The sequence below is a fragment of the Boleophthalmus pectinirostris genome, unplaced genomic scaffold (genome assembly GCF_026225935.1).
Source record: "Boleophthalmus pectinirostris isolate CB_2022bp ecotype Guang Dong unplaced genomic scaffold, ASM2622593v1 HiC_scaffold_13, whole genome shotgun sequence".
NCBI lineage: Eukaryota > Metazoa > Chordata > Actinopteri > Gobiiformes > Gobiidae > Boleophthalmus > Boleophthalmus pectinirostris.
In genome coordinates, this window is record NW_026571036.1 from 24,972,298 (window position 1) to 24,994,449 (window position 22,152).

The 22,152-nt window shown below is 40.6% G+C and overlaps 1 protein-coding gene across 1 annotated transcript; it reads left to right on the forward strand.

Moving 5' to 3' along the window:
- The first annotated feature begins 203 nt into the window (after positions 1–203).
- On the forward strand, positions 204–22,152 carry ints7 (integrator complex subunit 7). Its single transcript, XM_055149623.1, has 20 exons — positions 204–401; positions 1,379–1,508; positions 2,224–2,370; positions 3,998–4,135; positions 4,206–4,252; positions 4,712–4,911; positions 5,120–5,242; positions 5,591–5,708; positions 5,827–5,961; positions 6,707–6,804; positions 7,372–7,611; positions 9,918–10,055; positions 12,085–12,291; positions 15,067–15,271; positions 15,681–15,774; positions 16,620–16,688; positions 17,222–17,354; positions 17,432–17,530; positions 19,224–19,409; positions 21,302–22,152. Exons 1-20 carry the CDS (start codon positions 308–310, stop codon positions 21,581–21,583), a joined length of 2,883 nt encoding a protein of 960 aa, XP_055005598.1. The 5' UTR covers positions 204–307; the 3' UTR covers positions 21,584–22,152.

Here is a 22,152-nt window from a genome sequence, read left to right on the forward strand (position 1 = left end):
ACAGAAAAAAAAAAATATATATATAAATATTATATAATATTATATTATTATTATTATTATTATTATTATTATTATTATTATTATATTATTATTATCATTATTATTTTATTTTTATTTTTTTTTACTTTTTGAGATATATTTATAATAATATATTTTTTACTTTTTGACCAAACAGGAAGTATCTACTGTTTACTTCCGGTTCGTAGAGCGGACGGTTCTTTCTCTCCTCCTGCTGTGTTTTCTGTGTGATGGAGACGAACAGAAACTGATCAAAACTGTCCAAGTGTTGCCTTAGACTCTCTCCGCCATGGCTCTGTCCACCGCCCGCTCCTTCCTGTCCGAGGCGTGCTATGGCGAGCAGGAACTGGACGCAAACTCCGCTCTCATGGAGCTGGATAAAGGTGGGTGTAGCATAGTGGCTAACTCGAATGAGACTTTCCATGGACTCCATTCATATGGATTTTCTCTTCTTTCATCCAACTGAACACAATTCTGAATTACACTAAGGAATTTCAAAACCATTAAATCAGATAAATAAGTTTATAGTGTATTTTTTCCACCATGCCATGGGGAAATTGTAACCAAAAAGGGTTTTATGGTTATAACTGCAACTTACAAGAATGAATAAGAGTGATATAAAGTACAAAAAAAAAAAATTCAACGTGAATCAAAAATCAACAACATGAACTAAATTTCAAGTACAAAATTACTGCCAAAAAGTAAATTAAAAAGTATGAATTAAAAATACTACTTAAAGTTCTAGTTACTAGTTTAGATAAGTACGGTGCACAAAGCTTAATGTAATGAATAATGTAACTGTTTCACACTGGCCAAACAAAGCAGGTGATGTATTGCCACTGTGTGTGTTTGGAAGTGAGACAGATAATAGTTACTGATATTTTTATTTATTTATTTATTTATTTATTTCATAAAGCATAAAAAGATATCGACAGTGTCACAACATCAGACACACAAGAAATGAATGAAAAGGAGCAGAAAGAAGAAAAAAATCTTATGTTATCTGTCCCCCTTCCCTATATACTACTATACTACTATACTATTACTTAACATGTAACTAATTACAGTTACATTGCTGGAATTTAAATTACTCAAGTACAGGTTTAAAACATTTACTCAAAAAGTACAAAGAAAATTAAAATAAAATAAAAAATAAAAATATAATTACTTGTAATTAGTCACTTTTCACCCCTGCATAATGCAAAGAGCTAAAAATATATACTTAACTGATGTTAAACTAATGATAAATATTTACCACAGGTACTATCCCACCAAACCAAGACATAATTAGTCAAAATATGAAAACCTGTCATATGCACTTTAAGTTGAAACAGTCACTTGTTTCCTGTTTGTGTTGTAGGCCTGCGCTCCGGTAAACTGGGTGAGCAGTGTGAAGCAGTGGTGCTGTTCCCAAAGCTCTTTCAGAAGTATCCTTTTCCCATACTCATCAACTCAGCTTTCCTTAAGCTGGCAGACATCTTCAGGCTTGGGTAGGCCTACACCATACACTGTCTATATACAGTCTATGTCCTACACATACTCACCGCCATTCTGTCACAGCTGTAGTGGAGTGATGCTATTTACAGCTTTGTTATTTAAATGTTTGTGAATAACATTATAATGAAATATGAAATGTAAGATTAAGGTGTGTTTTTTTTCCTTAAGTAGGGCTTTTTTTTCCATCATAAATGAACAATTTGGATTTAAAATTGTATTTTATCTTATTAAAAATGGATTTCAGTATTAGTTTCTGAGAAGAAACAATGCAGACTTTGAATCATTGTCATTCTTCCTCCAAAGTCTTGTGTCTGCTCCAAACCACATGCTGTTACTGACTGTAGACCCAAGCTGATCATTGATGATAAGAGGCTACTGAACCTTGATGTTGAATCAAATTTGATTAATTGCACGGGCCCATTTCTAAATAATAGTCATATAACAGGCCTTTACGTGAGTTTATTAATATTAATAACTGCTAGATCAGGTCGGTTCAACTTGCACCCACATCAGGCCCTCCAAACCATCTAATATCCTGGTTTTATTCTGGATAAGTACTAATTTAGTCCTAGTTTAGACTTTTTAAGTAAGTTCTTGTTTATTTTTTTCAGATTTGTTTTTTCATTTCATTATTATTTCTTTATTTGTAGTATTATTATGTATAAGTATTACAATGGAGCTAAATGGCTATAATTCTTTTATTAACAGAAATAACTTCCTCCGTCTCTGTGTGCTGAAAGTGACCCAACAAAGTGAGAAGCATTTGGAGAAGATCCTGAACGTGGACGAGTTTGTGAAGCGTGTGTTTTCTGTCATCCACAGCAACGACCCTGTGGCCCGAGCCATCACTCTGAGGTAATCAAGGACTAGAGACATTTCTACAGTCACTTGAGACCGACCCATATGTTGTTTTGTATGTTTGTTTTTTTATGGCCAATGCCAATAACCAATTATTTAGAATCCAGAGACCAATGGCCGATATTTTTGGGCAGATAACTAGAGGAGATTTGGATTATTTTTCCCAAGTCCATCCATCCATTTTCTTCCGCTTTATCCGGGCCGGGGCACAAAGGCAGCAGTCTGAGCAGGGAGGCCCAGACTTCCCTTTCCACACACACTTTCTCCAGCTTTTCCTGGGGTACTCCAAGGCTTTCCCAGACCAGCTGAGAGACATAGTCCCTCCAGTGTGTCCTGGGACCTCCTCGGGGCCTCCTCCCGGTGGGACACCTCTCTAGGGAGGCGTCCAGGAGGCATCTGTAACAGATGCTTGAGCCACCTCAGCTGGCTCCTCTCAACGTGATGGAATAGTGGCTCTATTCTGAGCTCCTCCCATGTGACTGAGCTCCTCACCCTATCTCTAAGGCAGCGCTTGGCCACCCTGTGAAGGAAACGCATTTCAACCGCTTGTAGATTGAGCAGTAAATCAAGAGCTCTACCTTTCGGCTCAGCTCCCTCTTTACCACAAGGATTCGATGCACCAACCGCATCACTGCAGACGCTGCACCGATCTGCCTGTCAATCTCACGCTCCATCCTCCCCTCTCTCGTGAACTAGATCCTAAGATACTTGAACTCCTCCACTTGAGGCAGGACTCTTCACCCACCCGAAGAGGGCAAGACACCTTTTTCTGGTCGAGAACCATGACCTTGGATTTGGAGGAGCTGATTCTCATCCCAGCTGCTTCACACTCACCTGCAAACCGCACCTGTGCAGGTTGTAGGTCCTGGTTCAGTGGAGCCATCAGGACAATATCATCTGCAAACAGCAGAGAGGAGATCCTGGAATAGACCTTACTGGGGAGGCTGAGTGTGATCCCCTTGTAGTTGGAACACACCTTCTGGTCCTCATTCTTAAACAGAGGGACCACCACCGCGGGCCGCCAATCCAGAGGTACTGTCCCCGACCGCCACGCAATGTTGCAGACATGTCAGCCAAGATTCACAACATCCAGAGTCTTAAGATACTCAGATCTACAGATCTCATCCACCCCAGGCCCGTGGGCTGACACAACAGTGAGAGACCTGTCCCCGAACCGAAGACGCAGGGATGCAACCCTCTCGTTCACTGGGTGAACTTCAACACATGGTGGCTGAGCTGTGGGTTCATGAACTGCTCTTAGTCTGATCTGTAAGCTAGGACCTGTTTATCATGGGAGAACCTACCAGGGGCATAATACGCTGAGAAACATAGCTCCTTGGGTCATTCGGGTATGCAAACAAATTTGCAAATTGCAAAGGCTGTAATTTTTGAATTACCAGAATTTCCTCCACAAACCACAAAATCTCCTAAGCCTGTAGTTTAAATTTGTACAAGCATGTTTGTCTTAGTCAGTTAGTTTTCAGTTCTCCTGGAACCTCCTGATTGTATAGACCTAAATTACAGATTAGATTTTGTTGTGGTTTGGATTTGATTGCAATGAATATTGCAGCCCTAGTTTCCATGTAGTTTGATAGTGTGCCTCATGTGTGCTTGTCTGGGGCAGGATGCTGGGGAGCCTGGCCTCGATCATCCCAGAGAGGAAAAACGCCCACCACAACATCCGCCAGAGCCTGGACTCTCATGACAACGTGGAGGTGGAGGCTGCCATATACGCCGCTGCTAGCTTCTCTGCTCAGTCAAAGTAAGAGACATCGATCTAGTGCAGTTCTTTCCATATGTGCACATCATTGACATGTCAACTGCCATTTCAGAGACTTTGCAGCTGGGATTTGCAACAAAGTCAGTGAAATGATCCAAGGTAATGTCAAACTGCTATATATGGCAATTAAATGGGTTACTATGCAAAAGTGACTTTTTAGAGCTTTCTGCTCTGTTATAATGTTGTTCTCTCATCAAAAACATGCCTGAAATGGTTTTATGTCATCCATGCATATTTTGAGTAATACTAATAATACTACTGCCTAGTCCACATAGCTACTACTTAAGCCTTTACTGTGATACTATTTTGATAAGATGCATTTTTCTTTAGTTGCAGCTGCTTTTGGCCAAAAAATATTTTTTATTGATAATGAATCAGTGCACTGTTCAGAGTAATCCAACAGAGATGATGAAATACAATTAATACATTCCAATAGTCAGCAGTTAACGTGAAATATGATCAAATGCTGTACCAAACACAGGTGCCAGCCTTGTTGTAGTCGCCCTGCACATAGCCTTCCCACACGCTGTGTTCTTATAGATGTGTTATACCCTTCAGGCTTGGATACTCCAGTGGAGCTGAAGCTTAAGCTAATCCCTATGCTGCAGCACATGCACCATGATGCCAGTCTGGCCTCCAGCAGCAGAGAGCTGCTCCAGCACCTGGTGGACTCCTACCCCTCCACCCCCATGGTCATAGTCACACTGCACACTTTCACTCAGCTGGCAGCCTCCTCGCTCATCCACATCCCCAAACAGGTAACTCCTCCCCAAACAGGTACCACAGGTACCACAATTACCACATTCCCAGACAGGTACTGCATCCCCAGACAGGTACCACATCTGGAGACAGGTACCACAAACAACCTGCCCTTGTATGGAAGGAGATTACAATACCTGTAATGTCTTTGGTGTGGTCCTGGAGACAGAACATGGCGACTCAATGTGTCTGCGTTGGTTTGTTCAGCTGCAGCTACTGCTTCAGTATCTCAAGGATGACCCCAGAAAAGCTGTCAAAAGACTGGCCATCAATGACCTGAAGCTGTTGGCTAAAAAGGCTCCTCACCTGTGGAGGAGAGAGGACACTCAGGTAGGCACAAAAGGCTTCAAGCATGTTTTCAACCAACATAAGATGGATATGTATGTTTTGCCATAGTCTGGTTAAGATTAGGCCCAAATGTAATGGTTAAAGTAAGGAAAAGGGTTTGGGATTTTGTTTAATGCAGATAATCTTAACTTTTGTAATGGTGTGTAGTGTTTTGGCAGTAAAGTGTGGGTAGAGGTTAGTCGTGTGAGGGTCATCCTGGTCTAGCCTCTGGGTGGATTTCTACAGCCTGATTTGATCTTATATTATTCATCATTGCACATTGTACCATAATGACGATGGCTGACTCTTTATGTGTGACTCTTTATGTGTCATTTTATTTGGAACCCTTAGACCCTGTGTGAGTGCGCACTGAGCAGCCCCTACAACAGTCTGAAGCTGGGTATGTTGGCTGTCATCTCCACCTTATCTGGAACCATCGCAATCAAGCACTACTTCAATACAATGCCAGGTAGGATTTATATATACCAACAATGCTTTTCTCCAACTATAAACAAGTACAGCTATATAAGTGGAATATTAGGTCAACTATAGGTCACTGTACTTGTACATATTTCTGTTGACCTCAGGTTCATCCCAGGTGCCCTCCAGACACACAGACCTGGTAAAGCTGGCACAGGAGAGCTGTTACCATAGCAACCTGTGGGTGTCTGGTCACGGGGTCATCGTCCTCACCAACATCACACTGTCTGGGCCTGACAAAGGTTAGTCCAGCATCTGAAGTGTGAATCATTACTGTAAAAAGTGCATGGTTTTCATATTTTTCTATTTATGATTTGGTTTGGTTGGATAGCGACAGTAGCTCAGCTGGTAGAGCGTTTGTCTCCTCCAAAGGTTGGAGGTTTGAATCCTGTTCTCGGCATAAACATCATTAGTTGAGCGGTCAAATCCACTGACCCGCTGGTTGGCTTGGGTGATTCCAGCTCCTACAGATAAATGCTCATTGTGTCCTTGGGCTTAACCTACCTGACCCCCAGTATCTGTGTACACTGGTTATGAATATTTGTGTGAATGGGTGAGGGGTTCCTTGTTGTAAAGCGCTTTGAGTGCCTTGAAGGTGGTGAAATGCTAAATTAAAATGTGAGGTGTTAAATGTTACCTCATAGCTATACATAAGGTAAATGCCAGTTTGTGGAAAAAAGTTGAAGAAAAGTCCAAAATACAGGAAGTAGCAGGGAATTCTAAAACAGAATTCAGACTCCCTCTACCTATGTCATCAACACCAAAAATTCTATCAAAAGTGCAGTTGCAATTTACGCCTAACAAAGGTATTTTTTCTGGGAGTTTAAACCTTCATTTGAGCAACATATTGCTAAAATGTCTAAAAAATAAAAGTAAATGGGATGAGATGATTATCTATGTTTGCCAAAAGTGTGGTTATATATGTACAATAGCAAGTGCAGCTGCAAAGTTTTCAGTGTGAGTGTTTGTGCTGTTGTATTGTTGCAGACATGGTGCAGCTGGAGCAGGACACTCTTCTGGCTCTGCAGTCTCTGGTGATGCTCTGCAGTCAGGACCACAGCCCAAGCGCTCAGGCCACACTCAAAGTAAGGACTCAAACTACAACTAATAAACTGAACTATCTATGGGTATCTTTTCTGATGGTGGAGAGAGGCATGCACATCTAATAAGTTGTGACTGCGTGCTGGATCCAAGGACAAAAATTTTAGAAAATAAAAAGTTGATTTGCAGTTTTTTTTAGAGGTCCCAAATATTATTATTTTTTGTTATTCTACATGTCTGAAGAAGGGCTTGATTTCTTCAAAGGAGGAACAGTGTCATTGGTCTACCAGGTATCCACACTTCAAACTCCGCCCCTGCAGCTTGTGGTTGTATCGTGTGGTTATTTTGCGTGATGTCACTCATATTTGAAATTGCAAAGGCCACTGAAGGCATCTTACACTTTTAGTTTTTGACCAGAAGGCTGCGAATTTATCTAGTTTGCACTAAAGTTGCCAAAAATGACTAGCACTGCTATTAAAACACCATATACACAGCGTAGTGGCAAAAAATTTTCTTTAGTTTCACTTAAACCACAACACAGATTTTTACTAGGATTTGATGAGCTTGGATTGTTAGAATGAGCCATGTTTTTATTTGTTTGTGATTTCCAGACCGCTCTCACGTCATTGGTTAAGTTGTTGAAGAACCGCCCCCACCTGAGCCAATCAGCAGTGGAGTTCCTGTTGGGGCAGCTGCATGTGTCATGTGATTGGTCGCGTGTCTCCATGTGCCACGCCCTGGCCGCCATCGCCTCCCACCTGCCCGTGTTGGGAGACTCCATGCTGGGAGACCTGCTGGACCTGTACAGGGTGGCCAGCCAGTCCTCCACAGACAAGCAACAAGAGCTTCTGGTAAGGTGCACTGTGGCGCAATTCTACTTTTTTTTCTCACTTTTTTAATGTTTCAAATGTCTCATAAGTTTAAAAAGGTTAAAAAGTCAAAAAGGTGATCTAAATATGTTAGCAATTAATACCCCAGTAAGTATAATGCCCCTCTTTAAAGATCCTGGTCATGATATCAAATTTTAGTTGTCTGTGTAATCCCTCAGTCTTCAAGGTAGTGCATGGCAAAAGTTGTCAAATTTTACTGTTATTATTGTGACTATAAGCATCACAGTTTTACAATTATTTACAACTCTGACATTTGGTCGTAGTTCAAGCTTAGCTAAGGTAAAATGAAATGATCTTGGAACCAGGTGAAAATGCAAAAAGTAAACATTTTGTTATAGTTAATTTAGCATTGATCACCAAAAATATAAGTATATAAAGATATATACTGAAAAAAATTGATATTTCAGTGTGTATTTGTGCGCATGTATGTGTGCGTTAGTGTATCTGTGTGTGTAGGCTGCCTGCATGCCCCTGTCCCACCTGATCTTCCAGTGTGACCTATGCATGGACATAGTGCAGGCCACACAATTTTCCATATGCACTTTATTGCCAAAAGTATTCACTCATCCATCCAAATAATGGAAACTGGGTGTTCCAATCACTTCCGTGGCCACAGGTGTATAAAATCCAGCACCTCAGCATGCAGACTGTTTCTACAAACATTTGTGAAAGAATGGATCACTCTCAGGAGCTCAGTGAATTCCAGCAAGGTACCATGAGAGGATCCACCTGTGCAAGTCCAATGACACTCCTCACTTCTAAATAATCCACAGTCACCTGTCAATGAGATTAGAACAAAGTGAAAGCGACTGGAAACGACAGCAACTCAGCCACGAAGTGGGAGGCCACGTAAACTGACAGGGCATGGTCAACAGATGCTGAGGCGCATAGTGTGCTGAGGTCGCTACATATCTCTAAACTTCATGTGGAGCCTTCAGATTAGCTCCAGAACTGTGCGTAGAGAGTTTCATGGAATGGGTTTCCATGGCTGAGCCACTGCATCCATGCCTCACATCACTAAGTGCAAAGCGTTGGATGCAGTGGTACCATTGGACTCTGTAGCAGTGGAGACGTCTTCGCTGGAGTGACGAATCTCGCGTCTTCATCTGCCAATCTGATGGACGAGTCTGGGTTTGGCAGTTGCCAGGAGAATGGTTCTTGTCTGGTTGCTTTGTGCCAAGTGTAAAATTTGGTGGAGGGGGATTATGGTGTGGGCTTGTTCTTCAGGAGCTGGGCTTGGCCTCTTAGTTCCAGTGAAAGGAACTCTGAATGCTTCAGCAGACTAAGAGATTTTGGACAATTCCATGCTCCCAACTTTGTGGGAACAGTTTGGAGATGGCCCCTTCCTCTTCAACATGACTGTCCAGTGTGCAAAGCAAGGAGCAAGGAGAGGCCTGGAGGAGAGAGTTTGGTGTGGATGAACTTGACTGGCCTGCATAGAGTTCTGACCTCAACCCGATAGAAGACCTTTGAGATGAATTAGGGCAGAGACTGAGAGCCAGGCCTTCTGTCCAACATCAGTGGGACCTCACAAATGCGCTTCTGAAAGAGTGGTCAAACATTCCCATAAACATACTCCTAAACCTTGTGGACACCCTTCCCAGAAGAGCTGAACCTGTTCTAGCTGCAAAGGGTGGACCAACGTCAAATTAAACCTTCTGGATTAAGAATGGAATGTCACATATTTTCATATGCAAGTGAAGGCAGGTGAGCGAATACTTTTGGCAATATAGTACCGGTATATATACGTATGATACAAAACTATACACTACAACTTGATAAGCATGATGTGATTTGTAGTAGTTTGACACTGATTGCACACTGATTGTATTGTGATAGCTCAGAAGGGGATGTGACTTAGCACAGAGAGCAAAGAGAGGAGGGACTTAGGGTGTAAAAAACTAAATTGAGAAAGATAACAGGATCTAAATATGTTATATGTTAGCAATTAATACCCCATAAAAGTATAATGCTCTTGAAGGATGTCATGGTATCAAATTTTAACTGTTCCTGTAATTCGTCACATGTCCAGGTAGTATCTATAGTCCAAAGTTGTCAAATTTTAGTGTTACTTTTCTTAAGCATCACAATTTTATGATTTTTTTACAATGTTATTAGCACCAAAACAATGTCACTGTTCGGCCACAGCCCCCTTCTCAGACTCACATTCTATTTTTTTTCCCCCAATCCCTTGCAGCCCTCTGTAGACCATTGTACTGCCCTATTTTCAAAGGTGTGTGCTGGTTTAACCCTTTGTGTACCTTCAGGTGTCCTTGGCCACAGTAATATTTGTGGCCAGTCAGTCGTCCCTCTCGGCCGAGGTCAAAGCCGTTATAAAGCAGCAGCTGGAGAGTGTGGCCAACGGCTGGACAGTGTACCGCATCGCACGCCAAGCCTCACGCATGGTAATCCCACATTGCAGCTTTTGTCTTAAAGCAGAAAATACTGCTGGGTCATTCCACGCCCAAATCTCCAAATGCCCCTGCCCAACCATCTCAGATTTGACTGAAAAAATTGTAGAACGTTCACACACTTTTCAATAGGAAAAGACCCACATTTTAGCTCCCAAGCCCTTATAGTTTTGTCAGTAAAAGATATTTTGTCAACTCTGCCCTGAGCTTTTTTGAGCAGAGTTGTCCAAGGAGCCACTTTCTGATTGCTGCATCAAAAAAACTATTTCAGGTAGGTCCTTCAAATTTTCAAGGGTTAAAAGGATTTATCACAGATTTTTGGGGGATTGAATTTGCTAGAAAATTTTACTCTTCAAATATGAGGACATTTTTGAAGGACTGTGGAAAGTACAATTTCAAAGACAGAGGTTTGATATTGAACATACATCTTCCCACACACACTGTGTACTTTGTCTTTTAAAACTGACCCTCTGTGATGAATGCTCTACAAGATATTAAGTGTTAAAAATTGAAAAAAAAAAAAAAATTGTTGCCATCTTTACCATGTTATACCAAAAAAATATAATAGCACCCACCAACATAAAATGGACTGTTTCAGAAACACTAGATGTCTGTTTTTAACATATCCAAAATTTGTGATGGTGTTCTGCCTTATTTTTGCAAAATGAATGTTTGAATATGTGGTGTCTGCATACACGCAGAGCATTCATGGACTATGAAGGCACTTTCAGAACCGAAGAAAACACAGTTTGACACACATCTTAAACTCAACAAAACTCAACTCAACAAAATGTTAAAAAAAATATGATGGCAGAACACCATCACAAATTTTGGATATGTTAAAAACAGACGGCTAGTCATTCTAAAACAGTCCATTTTATGTTGGTGCATGCTGTCATTTTTTTGGTATAACATGGTAAAGATGGCAGATGGTGTGTGTGGGAAGATGTATGTTCAATATCTGTCTTTAAAATTGCACTTTCCAGTCGTATTTGAAGAGTAAAATTTTTGAGCAAATTCAAGCCCCCAGAAATCTGTGAAAAATCAAAAGCACATGTGTAAAAGTCCAGATTCTACAAGTACATTTGCCAAATTTTAACCCTTGAAAATCTGAAGGACCTACCTTAGTTTTTTAGATACAGCAATCTGAAAGTGGCTCCTTGGAAAACTCTGCTCAAAACAGCTTATGATAAAATATCTATAATGACAAAACTATAAGGAGTTGGGAGCTAAAATGTGGGTCTTTTCCTATTGGAAAGTTTGTGAACCTCCTAGAATTTTTTCAGTGAAATCTGAGATGGTCGGGGGCATTCGGAGATTTGGCGTGGAATGACCCAGCTATAATTTTTTATTCAAGACCATTTAGTTCATTCAAGGTTTCACGCAGCTACTATGGTTTTATGAGATGCTGTGAAAACAAAGGCACATGAGCAAATATGAGTACTGAAAACATTATTTTAATTTAGATTTATTTTTTTTATTTAATTGACCTATATGAGCTCTGGAAATAACAGAACACTTTATAATTTAACAAACAGTAGTCACATTACTGATGAATTATTACGATTATTATTCAAAAACATATATTGCTTTCCATATATTTCCTTCGGGATAATAAAGTATCTATCTGTATATGGTGAGATGTAATATATTGATCATATAATGATAGACAAACACATTTTTAAACAGTCATGCTTTGTTAAACCACTACATCTGCTTTATTTTTTATTATCTGCATTACACATATTCACATCCACATTGCACACAAACTAATTCACAAGTAATAGCCTTACAGTACACTCACTATTGCACTATCCTACATGCCCTAATTGCAGTTTAAAGTTGCACTACTATCATAGTCTGTTAGACATTTTGGAATACTGATATTTTGTCAAAATATTTAATAATACTGTCTGTACTGGGTCTAGAAGTGGGCTCTGCCTGCCTGAGGAGCTGGGCCATGTTCCTCCTCCCCTGTTCACTCCCCTGTTCACTCCCCTGGTGACCTGTCCTTCCTCCTCAGGGCTGTCATGAGTTGTCCAGTGAGCTGTATCAGAGCCTGCGCACACGCGTGGCCTCCGAGCACTTCTACTTCTGGCTCAACAGTCTCAAGGAGTTCTCCCAGGCCGAGCAGTGCCTGAGCCACATCCAGGACGGAGACTACAGCGGAGGTCTGAGTGCCATTGCCGAAGCTCTGCGGTCCTACCAGAAAGGGATTGCCTCACTCACGGTGAGAGGCACAAGCCAGGACAACAGGAGACTTTAAAAAGGCCAATATTATGCTTTTTTAAATCTATGTTATAGCTCATCTGAGTTATACATGGAGAGTTTTGTTTCATTCACACATGTACACTCAAATTCTGCTTATTTAGGCTTACTTCTTCTCTCAGAATGAAAACACACTTTTTCACCTTGTGATGTCATTGAGTGGTGCTACAGGAAGTTCTCTCCTGTGTTTTATGAAGTCCATAGATCTTCACTAGATGTATTTGAATAACTTCATCCCATGGATCTATTAAAATAACTGGATACAGTATTGCTGCTTGTAGCTGCTTTCAGTTGATGTAGTGTCACTCACTGGTACTACATCCCCTGGGCCGAGACATGATTTTTCTCATAGAGCACAATGTAATCACAAACTGCTCATGTTCGCCTGACAGGGACTTACAACTTTCAAAAATGTTGGATTTTGTGGTGATTTTTACCTATTTTTAGATCATACACTTCTCAGCTCAAAATCCTTTTGTTGTCTTAAAAAACGCTTTTTAATCGTTAGCTCCGGCTCCGCTCTAGCTCCTCTCGCTCTGATTGGTCAAAGCGATGACATGATACATGAGACTGCACTTCGTGCGTGCATTTGTGTGCATTAGCGTGGGCCCGTGGGAGAAAAGAACACTACTGCACATGCTCTAGCCGGGCTAAAAAGCTAATCTGGAATCATGCGCCTTTGGGCTCGGCCCATTGACTTGAACGGGCGGCCATTTTGAAACCCTGGGGCTTCTTCAGCCCTAGAATTGTCAAACTTTGAAGCTACATTTTTTAGCCTGTTTTAGACTTATTCTAGTGTGTTGTAAAGTAAGTCAGTTCTATTGATGACCTTTAGAGCTACCACTTGATGACATTACAAGGAGAAACAGAACATTTTGAGCTCTTAACAGTCTAAGAATCTAATATTAAATAAACATGTGTGAATGAAACAAAACCCAACTCCAGGTATGTTTTTGAGGTGGTAACAAAGTTCTAACTTGGCTAAAAGCTCACAGGAGTCAGTTTTGATCAATACTGGATTTTTAAATATTTACTGTCAGGCTTGAATGAGTGCGTTTTTTTGTGCTTTGTCCCAGTTATGACCTTGTCTCAAAATGACTTTTACATGCACTTAGAGAAACCTGCATACTCTTATCCAGTGCAATTTTTTGACAAGCATTGCAACACTGATCAGCTTTGAGATTTATGTTTTAATAATAGGATTCTGTTCAAAGTTCACATTTTAAAGCATCCAGGCTTATTGATTGAAACATGAATTGACAGACTAATAGACGTATTATTTGTTTATCAGCACACAGGATGCTGAGTGCAGAAAGTGCTGCTGCTGTGTGGTTAACATAAAGTTGCAGCACTAGCTAGTGATGTTGTCAGCAATTAAACAGTTTATCACCGTGTGATCAAATAAATTCTACTGCTAAATGAACATAAGTGAATGGGATACATTTTAATGACCCATATGAGATAAATGCAGGTGAGTAGGTAAATGATAAGAGAAATGGCCCGAACTTCAGTGGCCGGACCTCCATTTATACCTGATGGACACACCTAGCTCCGCCCCCCAGGAGAGCCTGAAATCTACAAGACACTGACGTGATATAAGACTGGACTCTACAGGTGACAGGCATAGTAGAGCGGGGAGAGATGTACTCTGATAATCCCTTTATACAAGAATCACATTTCAGAACATATTTGTATCTAAACTACAGGGTTAGTAGTTTTTTTTATGCAAAATAAGATAGGAGATTTTGTTGTTTGTGGGGGGAAACAACTAATTGCAGTCTTTGTGATGTGCCATTTAAATTGTGACCTGGATTCAAATACGATTAATCTTGCAGTTCTAATCTTATATATCTTCAGTCATACACATGCTATACTATGGACTTAAAACAGGACATAATGTAAAATTTTACTTTGAGCTCTTGGAAACAAGAGGACATCAAAAACTAAACATTTTGTTAGAGTTTATTTAGTTTTAGTCCTTGACAAAAACTACTAATAATGACTAAAACTATGACTGGAAGTAGATATTTGTGTCGACTAAAAGTACTGATATTTTTATCACACAATAAAAATAAACATAACTGAATGGATGAGCGGAAACTAGATCCAAGTTAGACTTGGGCAAGGCACAGTGTTGAAATTTGGTGTCATGATTATCATGGCCAAAATAATTATGAAACATTTTAAAGTTGCTGACAGTTTAAAAATGTTATGGATAGTAAAAACTATAATTTTAATGTTATAAATAAGTTCCATATTTAAACAAATGTTTAAATAACTTATAATTACACTTTGTTATAAGTGAAAACAACCATGATCTAGTGGAGATCATAATGGATGGAAGTAGCTTTTTTTTTTTTTTTTTTTTACACATTTTGGTGATACAATGGCGATTATTTCTGTTGGCAATTCTCATGATTATATAAAATGTCAAATGGTTACTGCCTACCCTTTTTTATCATGATAAAAGATGTTATTGTTTATTGTCCACTTTTCAGTCCCAGAGCCTCACATAAGAGCATAAACAAACTTGCCAATGAGAATTTTTGAATTTTCTGAAAAAACAAACAAACAAACAAACAAACAATGTATTCAGGTGATTTCATCAATTCAAACTAAACTTTAGTTTATGAAATGTGTCGGCAGTGTATTCCGCTGTGCAATATCGAATGTGTGTATCTGAGTGTGTCTGTTTGTGTCTGTTTGTGTGTGTAACTGTGTGTGTAACTGTGTGTAGGCTGCCAGTACGCCCCTGTCCCCCCTGAGCTTCCAGTGTGACCTGATGAAGCTGCGCATGGACACAGTGCAGGCCCTGTCTCAGCTCCTCTGCACCTGTAATAGTTTGAAAACCAGCCCTCCTCCTGCCATCGCCACCACAGTCGCCCTGACCTCCGGGAACGAGCTGCAGCGCTGTGGACGCATCTCTATGCAGGTCAGACGCACTGGCAATCCTCCATCTAAAGGCTTTATGAATGCCTGGATCATTTGTATGATGCATAATGCAAAAGGCTATACAGATGGGTAGCATCATTTGTATTATTACTGGTGGATCGAACTCATTGAATCAATTGAATTAGTCAAAAGGGTCGTGTCATAATTTAAAGGAACTGTATGTAAGATTTTGCTTTGATTTTAAATGTTATAAACTTGACCTACCTGTGTCCTAATGGTAATGGTTAATGTTTAGTTATAATTTGGTGTCTTGGTTCTCAAGACAATAATTCAATCAGAAAGGAAAATGAAATGGAACTACTACTTGGAGGTGTCAAAATACAGTCTACAAAATGACTGTTCTGACGTTCTGTGAATGTATTGTGATGCACATGTGTCTGTGTCTCTGCAGATGAAGGTGCATGGATGAGTTCCGGAGCCTGGCTGCTCGATACGCTGACCTCCACCAGGCTTCATTTGATGCTGACTTTGCCACTCTGCGGAATGTGGAGCTGTATCCTTGTTTTTGTGTGCTGTAGATGTAGGCAGGTCACCATAATGACTAGATCACTATATGATAAATGGAACAATACAGTTTGGAGGGCAATATTTCTCATGGGTACTTTGTACTAGTGGGGGACGTTTTGTTATTTTTCTTAGTTGTAATAATTTGAACTGCAGAGGGCCATAGACTGTTTCATTCTGCTGTTTAGTGCTTATTAGTTTTGTTTTTTTAAACAGTCCTGGTTTATTGCAGCAGTGACATAAATTATTTTTTTATTATTGTTTATTGTCTATATTTACTCCAGCAATATATCTCACTTTAAAATGTGTTATCGGGCCATATAGAATTGTTCAAATAACTGAAACATCCCATTGATGTGTTCACAATGCCATCTATTGGCCACTCCAAGTATTGTAATACTTGGAGTTGGCATCTGTCTGGTTGGCATGGGATGATACATACATTTGGTGTCACGTCACGATTATTATGGCCAAGATAATTGAGATTAACGATTATATCACAATAATTATGAATGTTGCTGACAGTTTAAAAATGTTATGGATATGATCAATTATAATTTGAATATTATGAATATTTATATATTTAAACAACAGTTATAGTGTTGTACTTTGTTGGTAAAAGTGAAAACAATAGTGATCTAGAAGAAAACATCATGAAGAAGTATTGTTTTCTACACGTTCTGGTGATTTATGGCGATTATCAGGACTATATAAAATGTCCCATGAACGATTACTGTCTACCCTTTTTATCACTTGTTATTGTTTATTGTCCCATCCCTACTTTGTAGCAGCTGTTCCTACATTCAGGCAAAATATTCTTAACTTTGAGTCCAGACAACAACAGAGCTGCTTGTTGGTCTCCCATGTGATTGAAGCTTTGATACTTGACCCCCAGGCTGCAAGGTAAAGAGTCATTTCAGTATGTTGCAAAGTATGACTGTTTGGTGGGACAGTACCTGTGGAAAATATGCACCATAGTTTTACATCAGTCAAGTGGCAGTGAAAAAGAATAAAGTTGAAAATGACTGTAGGACTGAGCTCTAAATACATTTATGATGCCATCAATATACAAATTCCATCCAAAATCCAAAGTACTCATTTTTAAATTTAACAGAATGAATGAAAACTTCACACATTCGTTTTTTAAAGTGTTGAAGGAGAAGGAGCAGTCCAGGAACATTAGCATAGACAAATCCTGCACAATTAAGATAGTGTGTGAGGTTTTTCTTTGAGTTTTAAATGGAGCAAAATAAAGGTGTTGTCATATATTTTTATTTGTCAGATAATAACTGTTAGATAAATGAGCATTCGGCCCTTGTTTACAGTATGGTAAACAGTTATGTTTTAGTCAAATGAGTGATTTACCAAGTATATTATGGCTTTTAAAGTGCCCATCAGACTGTTTCCCTACTGTTGTGCTGTCTTCTCCACAGTAGCTTCCAGGAGTGTGGTGGTCCAGGTGGCCTGCAGACAGAGAGTGAGTTTGAGCGCAGGATGCTCTCTGTGTTTACCAAAGTACTGGAGGAGGTGGAGGGGCTGAGTAAGAAGCACCCTCCTGTGTCTTACCTGGTACGGCCTGGATCAGCTCACATACTGCAGTAATAGTGATAATAGTCCTGTTTACTCACTGTTCCTCTGTGTTCCAGCACACTGGCTGCCTCTGTGACACTGTCATAGCCCTGCTCAAAGTCCCACTGTCCATAGAGAGATACTTCTTCCAGAAGCTGCAGTCCACCAGCATCAAGGTATTTCACACAGTCATCTGTGCAGGTCATCTGCTCTGCCCATGGTATCTGTGTAATATTACAGTCTTACTGTGGATTTTGAATTGAAATTCCTTGCCATTGAAGAACTATTACATTTGTACTTTTGAGGCTCATGTCACCTCAAAGTAAGAAGGTTCTGGGTTGGAGTTGGAGGGCAGCTTGGGCTTTTCTGAATGGAGTTTGCATGTTCTTCCTGTGTTTCTGTGGGTTTACTTTAGGCACTCACACAGGAATTGTCATAAGCTAGTGCGTACGCCTAGAAGCCATGAGAGGTGTGCGCCACGCAAACTCCACATTTAGAAAAACCACCGCATGCACTGAACCAAGCAATCTGTGCTTTACAAGATCCACCTGCAGCTAGAATTTGCGCACGCAAACCCACGTCACGCCCTCTCCACACCTCCACCTCATCATAAAAGGAGCATGTAAAGTTACTCATGAATGAGATTTCCCTAAACATGAGCCGATAATCAGTGGGTTTGACTGAGACACGCGGGACAGAGGGAGGGGGACGCTCCACGCAGCACCACACGGTCACCTCAAAGACTTAAACAAGGTTTAATAAATAAATACAAAACTAAAAATGACAACAATGACTCATCTGTTCATTTAATAATATTTCATAATATTTAGCAAGCTCTCATTTACAAGAGCTCCCCGTTACACAAATGTTTAGGGAATATTTTGGATTTGAGTCAGGTTCAGACAGTCCACTCTGGCGCTCGGTGCGTACAGACAAAAGCAAAAGTGTTAAAGTTGCGTTTAATCCCAGGACTTCTTTAAACCAGAAACCTGGCTCCTGCTCTGTTAAGGGAAGAGATTTCTCTCAGGTCCAGTCATTATTTCATCCTCTGTGTTGGTCACAGACACAGACTGTGTTCTGTAGAAGCGGTGTGGACTGTGGGAGACCCTGCGTTGCACCGGGAACATGGCCGCACTCATGCATGAGTTTCAAATGTATAATATTGTGGAGAATAATGAATGGAATAATGAATAAACAGCCCTTCTCAGTGTTTTGGCTAACCAAACACTTAAATGCACAACTCTGAAGGTAATTCTTTTATATACATGGATTTTCTGATGATTTCCTGATTGTACAATTCCTCTAACTCTCTCCACTTCTGCTTCTCTCCACGAGTGTCACTTTTTCCCCGTGTCTCCAGAGTAGAGTAGAGCGTAGACTTTACAGGAGGTTCTGAGCTGCCGTAGAGATAAATAAATCCCGCGGTTGGCATAAAGAGTGCATACGCAAGAAGAGTAAGCAAGCTTTTAGAAATGAGGCCCCTGGAGATGGGTCCCACTGCTCCTGATTGGGTGCCCCAGTGGTATTGAAGGATCAGTCAAATGCACACATTTCCCTATGGGACCTTAACTTCAGTACTTTTAGGATTAACTCAATTAGACACTAGAAATGTACTTAAACTATTAATAATTGAAGTTCAGCTAGTACAGCACAAAAAGTGAATGGATTGTAAAATCACTGTATATGTTTGTTTTACAGATTGAACAACAAGCCTTTTCTGTTTTTATTTTAATCTGCTCATTTGTAGCCTTTTCATAGTTTTAGCAGTGTCTACTCTGGATCTATTGAGTTATCATCTATTGTCCGCGCATGTCTGACCTCCAAGTACATTTCTAACACTTGTCCTTCTGTTTGTGTGGTGCTGGTCAGCTGGCCTTGTCGCCCTCGCCGCGCTCCCCAGCTGAGCCCATCCCTGTGCAGAGCAGTCAGCAGCTGACCCTGAAGGTGGAGGGGGTGGTGCAGCACGGCTCCAGCCCGGGACTCTTCAGGAAGATCCAGTCTGTGTGCCTGAGTGTGACCACCACGCTGCAGAGCAAGAGCGGAGCTGACCACAAGGTGAGACCATGGCTGGGCACCTGCTGTTTCACTTGTGGTCTGGAGTCCCATATCTCCAACACAGCTTTTGCCAAAGCTTGTACCTCAAACCGGGCCCACCTGTGCTGTAGCTTCAAAGTGGAAATGGTTGCCTGCATTGCTGGTGAGAGCAGGTGGCTACAGCTGAGGGGAGGAGGAAAAGGCTCAAAAAAGCCCCGAGAACAGCCAATGCCTCAGATCACACATAGTCACGCTGACAGAACAGGTCTGATGTTCATTGGAAGTGTTGCACTGACTAAAACTAGATCATACTTTGTGAATTCCTTCTCCTGTTTCCCCTCACACCACAGACTGACCCCACATCAGAGCAAAGAACACAGAGCTCACTGTAAAGTTTACATGCTTATGCCTGGTCTGTGGTGAAAATGACTTTTAGCCCATCAAGATTATATCAATCATGTGTCTGTGTGAGCCCTTTTCTGTCTCATTTTAAGCATCTGTGTTGATATAAAAGTAGATAAATGTGAGATGAAGAAAAAGGAGGGACGCTCCTGAGCGGTAGGGCGTCAGCTCTCAGTCAGCCGTGAGTGCATGTGTTTGAAACCACTGCATTTCCCATCATGCTTTTGAGCTTTGTTGTCCATGAAGGTGGGTGAAGGCAGCTGCAGTTGCCTTTTTTCACCTCCACCCACTTTGCAAAGACTTGGAGCTACATTGATCTCACAATATTATCAATGCCTATGTAGCAGTGCAGCAGCCGCTTGCTCATCTTAAACACACCTATTATGACATCACACATGGAACACAAGCTCATACAGCATGACTGATGCAGGTGTTCTTCTGAGCCCCTCTTTATTGCAGTGGGGAAAATGTTAAATTTTTATTTCCCTTTTCAGGTTACCAAACCTTTTCCAAAGCCCTGACCTTTAGCCTAAATTGTCTGTTCCTAACCCTAACCTCAGCCCTGATTGTGAATATTGTTTTAAACCTCTGCCCACATTGTTTGTGTTGTGAAACAATAGAAGGAAATCAGGGGGCTTAGAACTTCCTGAACACCGGTACTGATATTTTAGAATCCAGAGCAGCCCTGCCCATGTTTTTGGGCTGATGTATAAGACTGATTTTGATTATTTTCCCCATTTGAAGTGACTTAAATCACTATGTCTTTATGTCTATACTGTGCACTACACAAAAATAATTTCATCAAACAATATCTCTGCTCGTGGTAACCTCTACCATACTTGCAGGCATAATTGCCACTTAATGATTAAATGATTATTGATTACTCTCAGACCATAGACTGTATATATAAATAACTATACATAAATAACTTGCTAGTCGCCGTGTTTTAAATAGGAAGTTCGCATCTGGCTCTTCTGGCTACTATCGCATCGACTTACATAGGAACATTGTGGCCTCTCTCTGGAAGTTTTTTTTTTTTTTTCCAATATTTTGTCTGTAAAAAAAAAAAATCCTATTCATAATATGTAGCCAAATTCGCCCTTATACCTGAGAGAGTCATGACCTTCATTTGAGCGGAGCTGAACACAGTGGATGACATCACTCTCACTAGTCCACTTCTTTCTCCAGTCTCTGTCTCAGATGTGGTCTGGCATTGTATTTTCTTAAGAAATATCTAAAATTCACAAACATCGAATCTGATCATTTCAATCAGTGACTAGACCGTAGACGTGTTCTACTGTTGCACCAAATAGCAGTTCAATTCATTAATTTGCACTGCCTGCATCTGTATTAACTATTGATGAATGTTGTGATGTCAGTTTGGTTTGAAGATTGTAGTCACCCATCAAAGTCTAAGAAACAACATTTCAACTCAAATGAAAACAATTTGTACATATAGCAGTAGTTTGTGGTACCAGCATAACTCTAACTGAATCCCTCCTTTTGAGCAGGTGGCTGTAGATTCCAAGACCAACGAGATGGAGCAGCGTGTGGAGCCTCACAACGATTACTTCAGCACTCAATTCCTGTTGAACTTTTCTGTCCTGGGCACACACGCCGTCACCGTGGAGGCGTCTGTGGTGGACCAGGGCGGCACAGAGTGGAAGACCGGCCCCAGGACCAGCCTCTGTGTCAAGTCCCTGGAAGACCCCTACTCCCAACAGCTCCGGCTGCAGCTACAGCAGGGACCCCAGACACAGGCACCGAGAGGAGGGCATTTCCCACGCTTCTAGACTGCAGCTCCCACACCTGGCTGCTCTATTTGTATATGATTCTGCTTTTTTATTAAAACTGAACTGACTGCATTCTGGATATTTTTAGTTTTATTTTATTTCTGTCTGTTTTGCTGCTGGCTACAATGGTTTCTACCTTGTGGATCTGAATAAGTAGGGTGGCAAAGGCACAGGAAAGGTATCTGATGTAAAACACAGTAATGTAACAGGTTACAATTAAATTCAGTAATTAGATTACAGTTACTTGCTCTAGTAACTTTTTGTTACCTTTCCCAGCCAAAAATGCATATAATCCATACAGCTGTGTCATAAAACAGTAAAAACATTAACAGGAGCACAGAGTTCTCTTCTGGTGTCAGACACTTTTCAGCTGTGAGCAAAAACAAGACAAATATTGTTTTATGGAGGACTGTGGTGTTGCATCTATGCAAAATGAGGTTCCATAACAGAATGTGTCATTAAGTTGATCAATTCATATTTTTTATAATTGTATGTTCCCCTTTTCTTCAAAGTGACTTGTAGTAATCTATAATCAAATTACTTTTGAAATAAAGCAAGCAGAGTAGTAA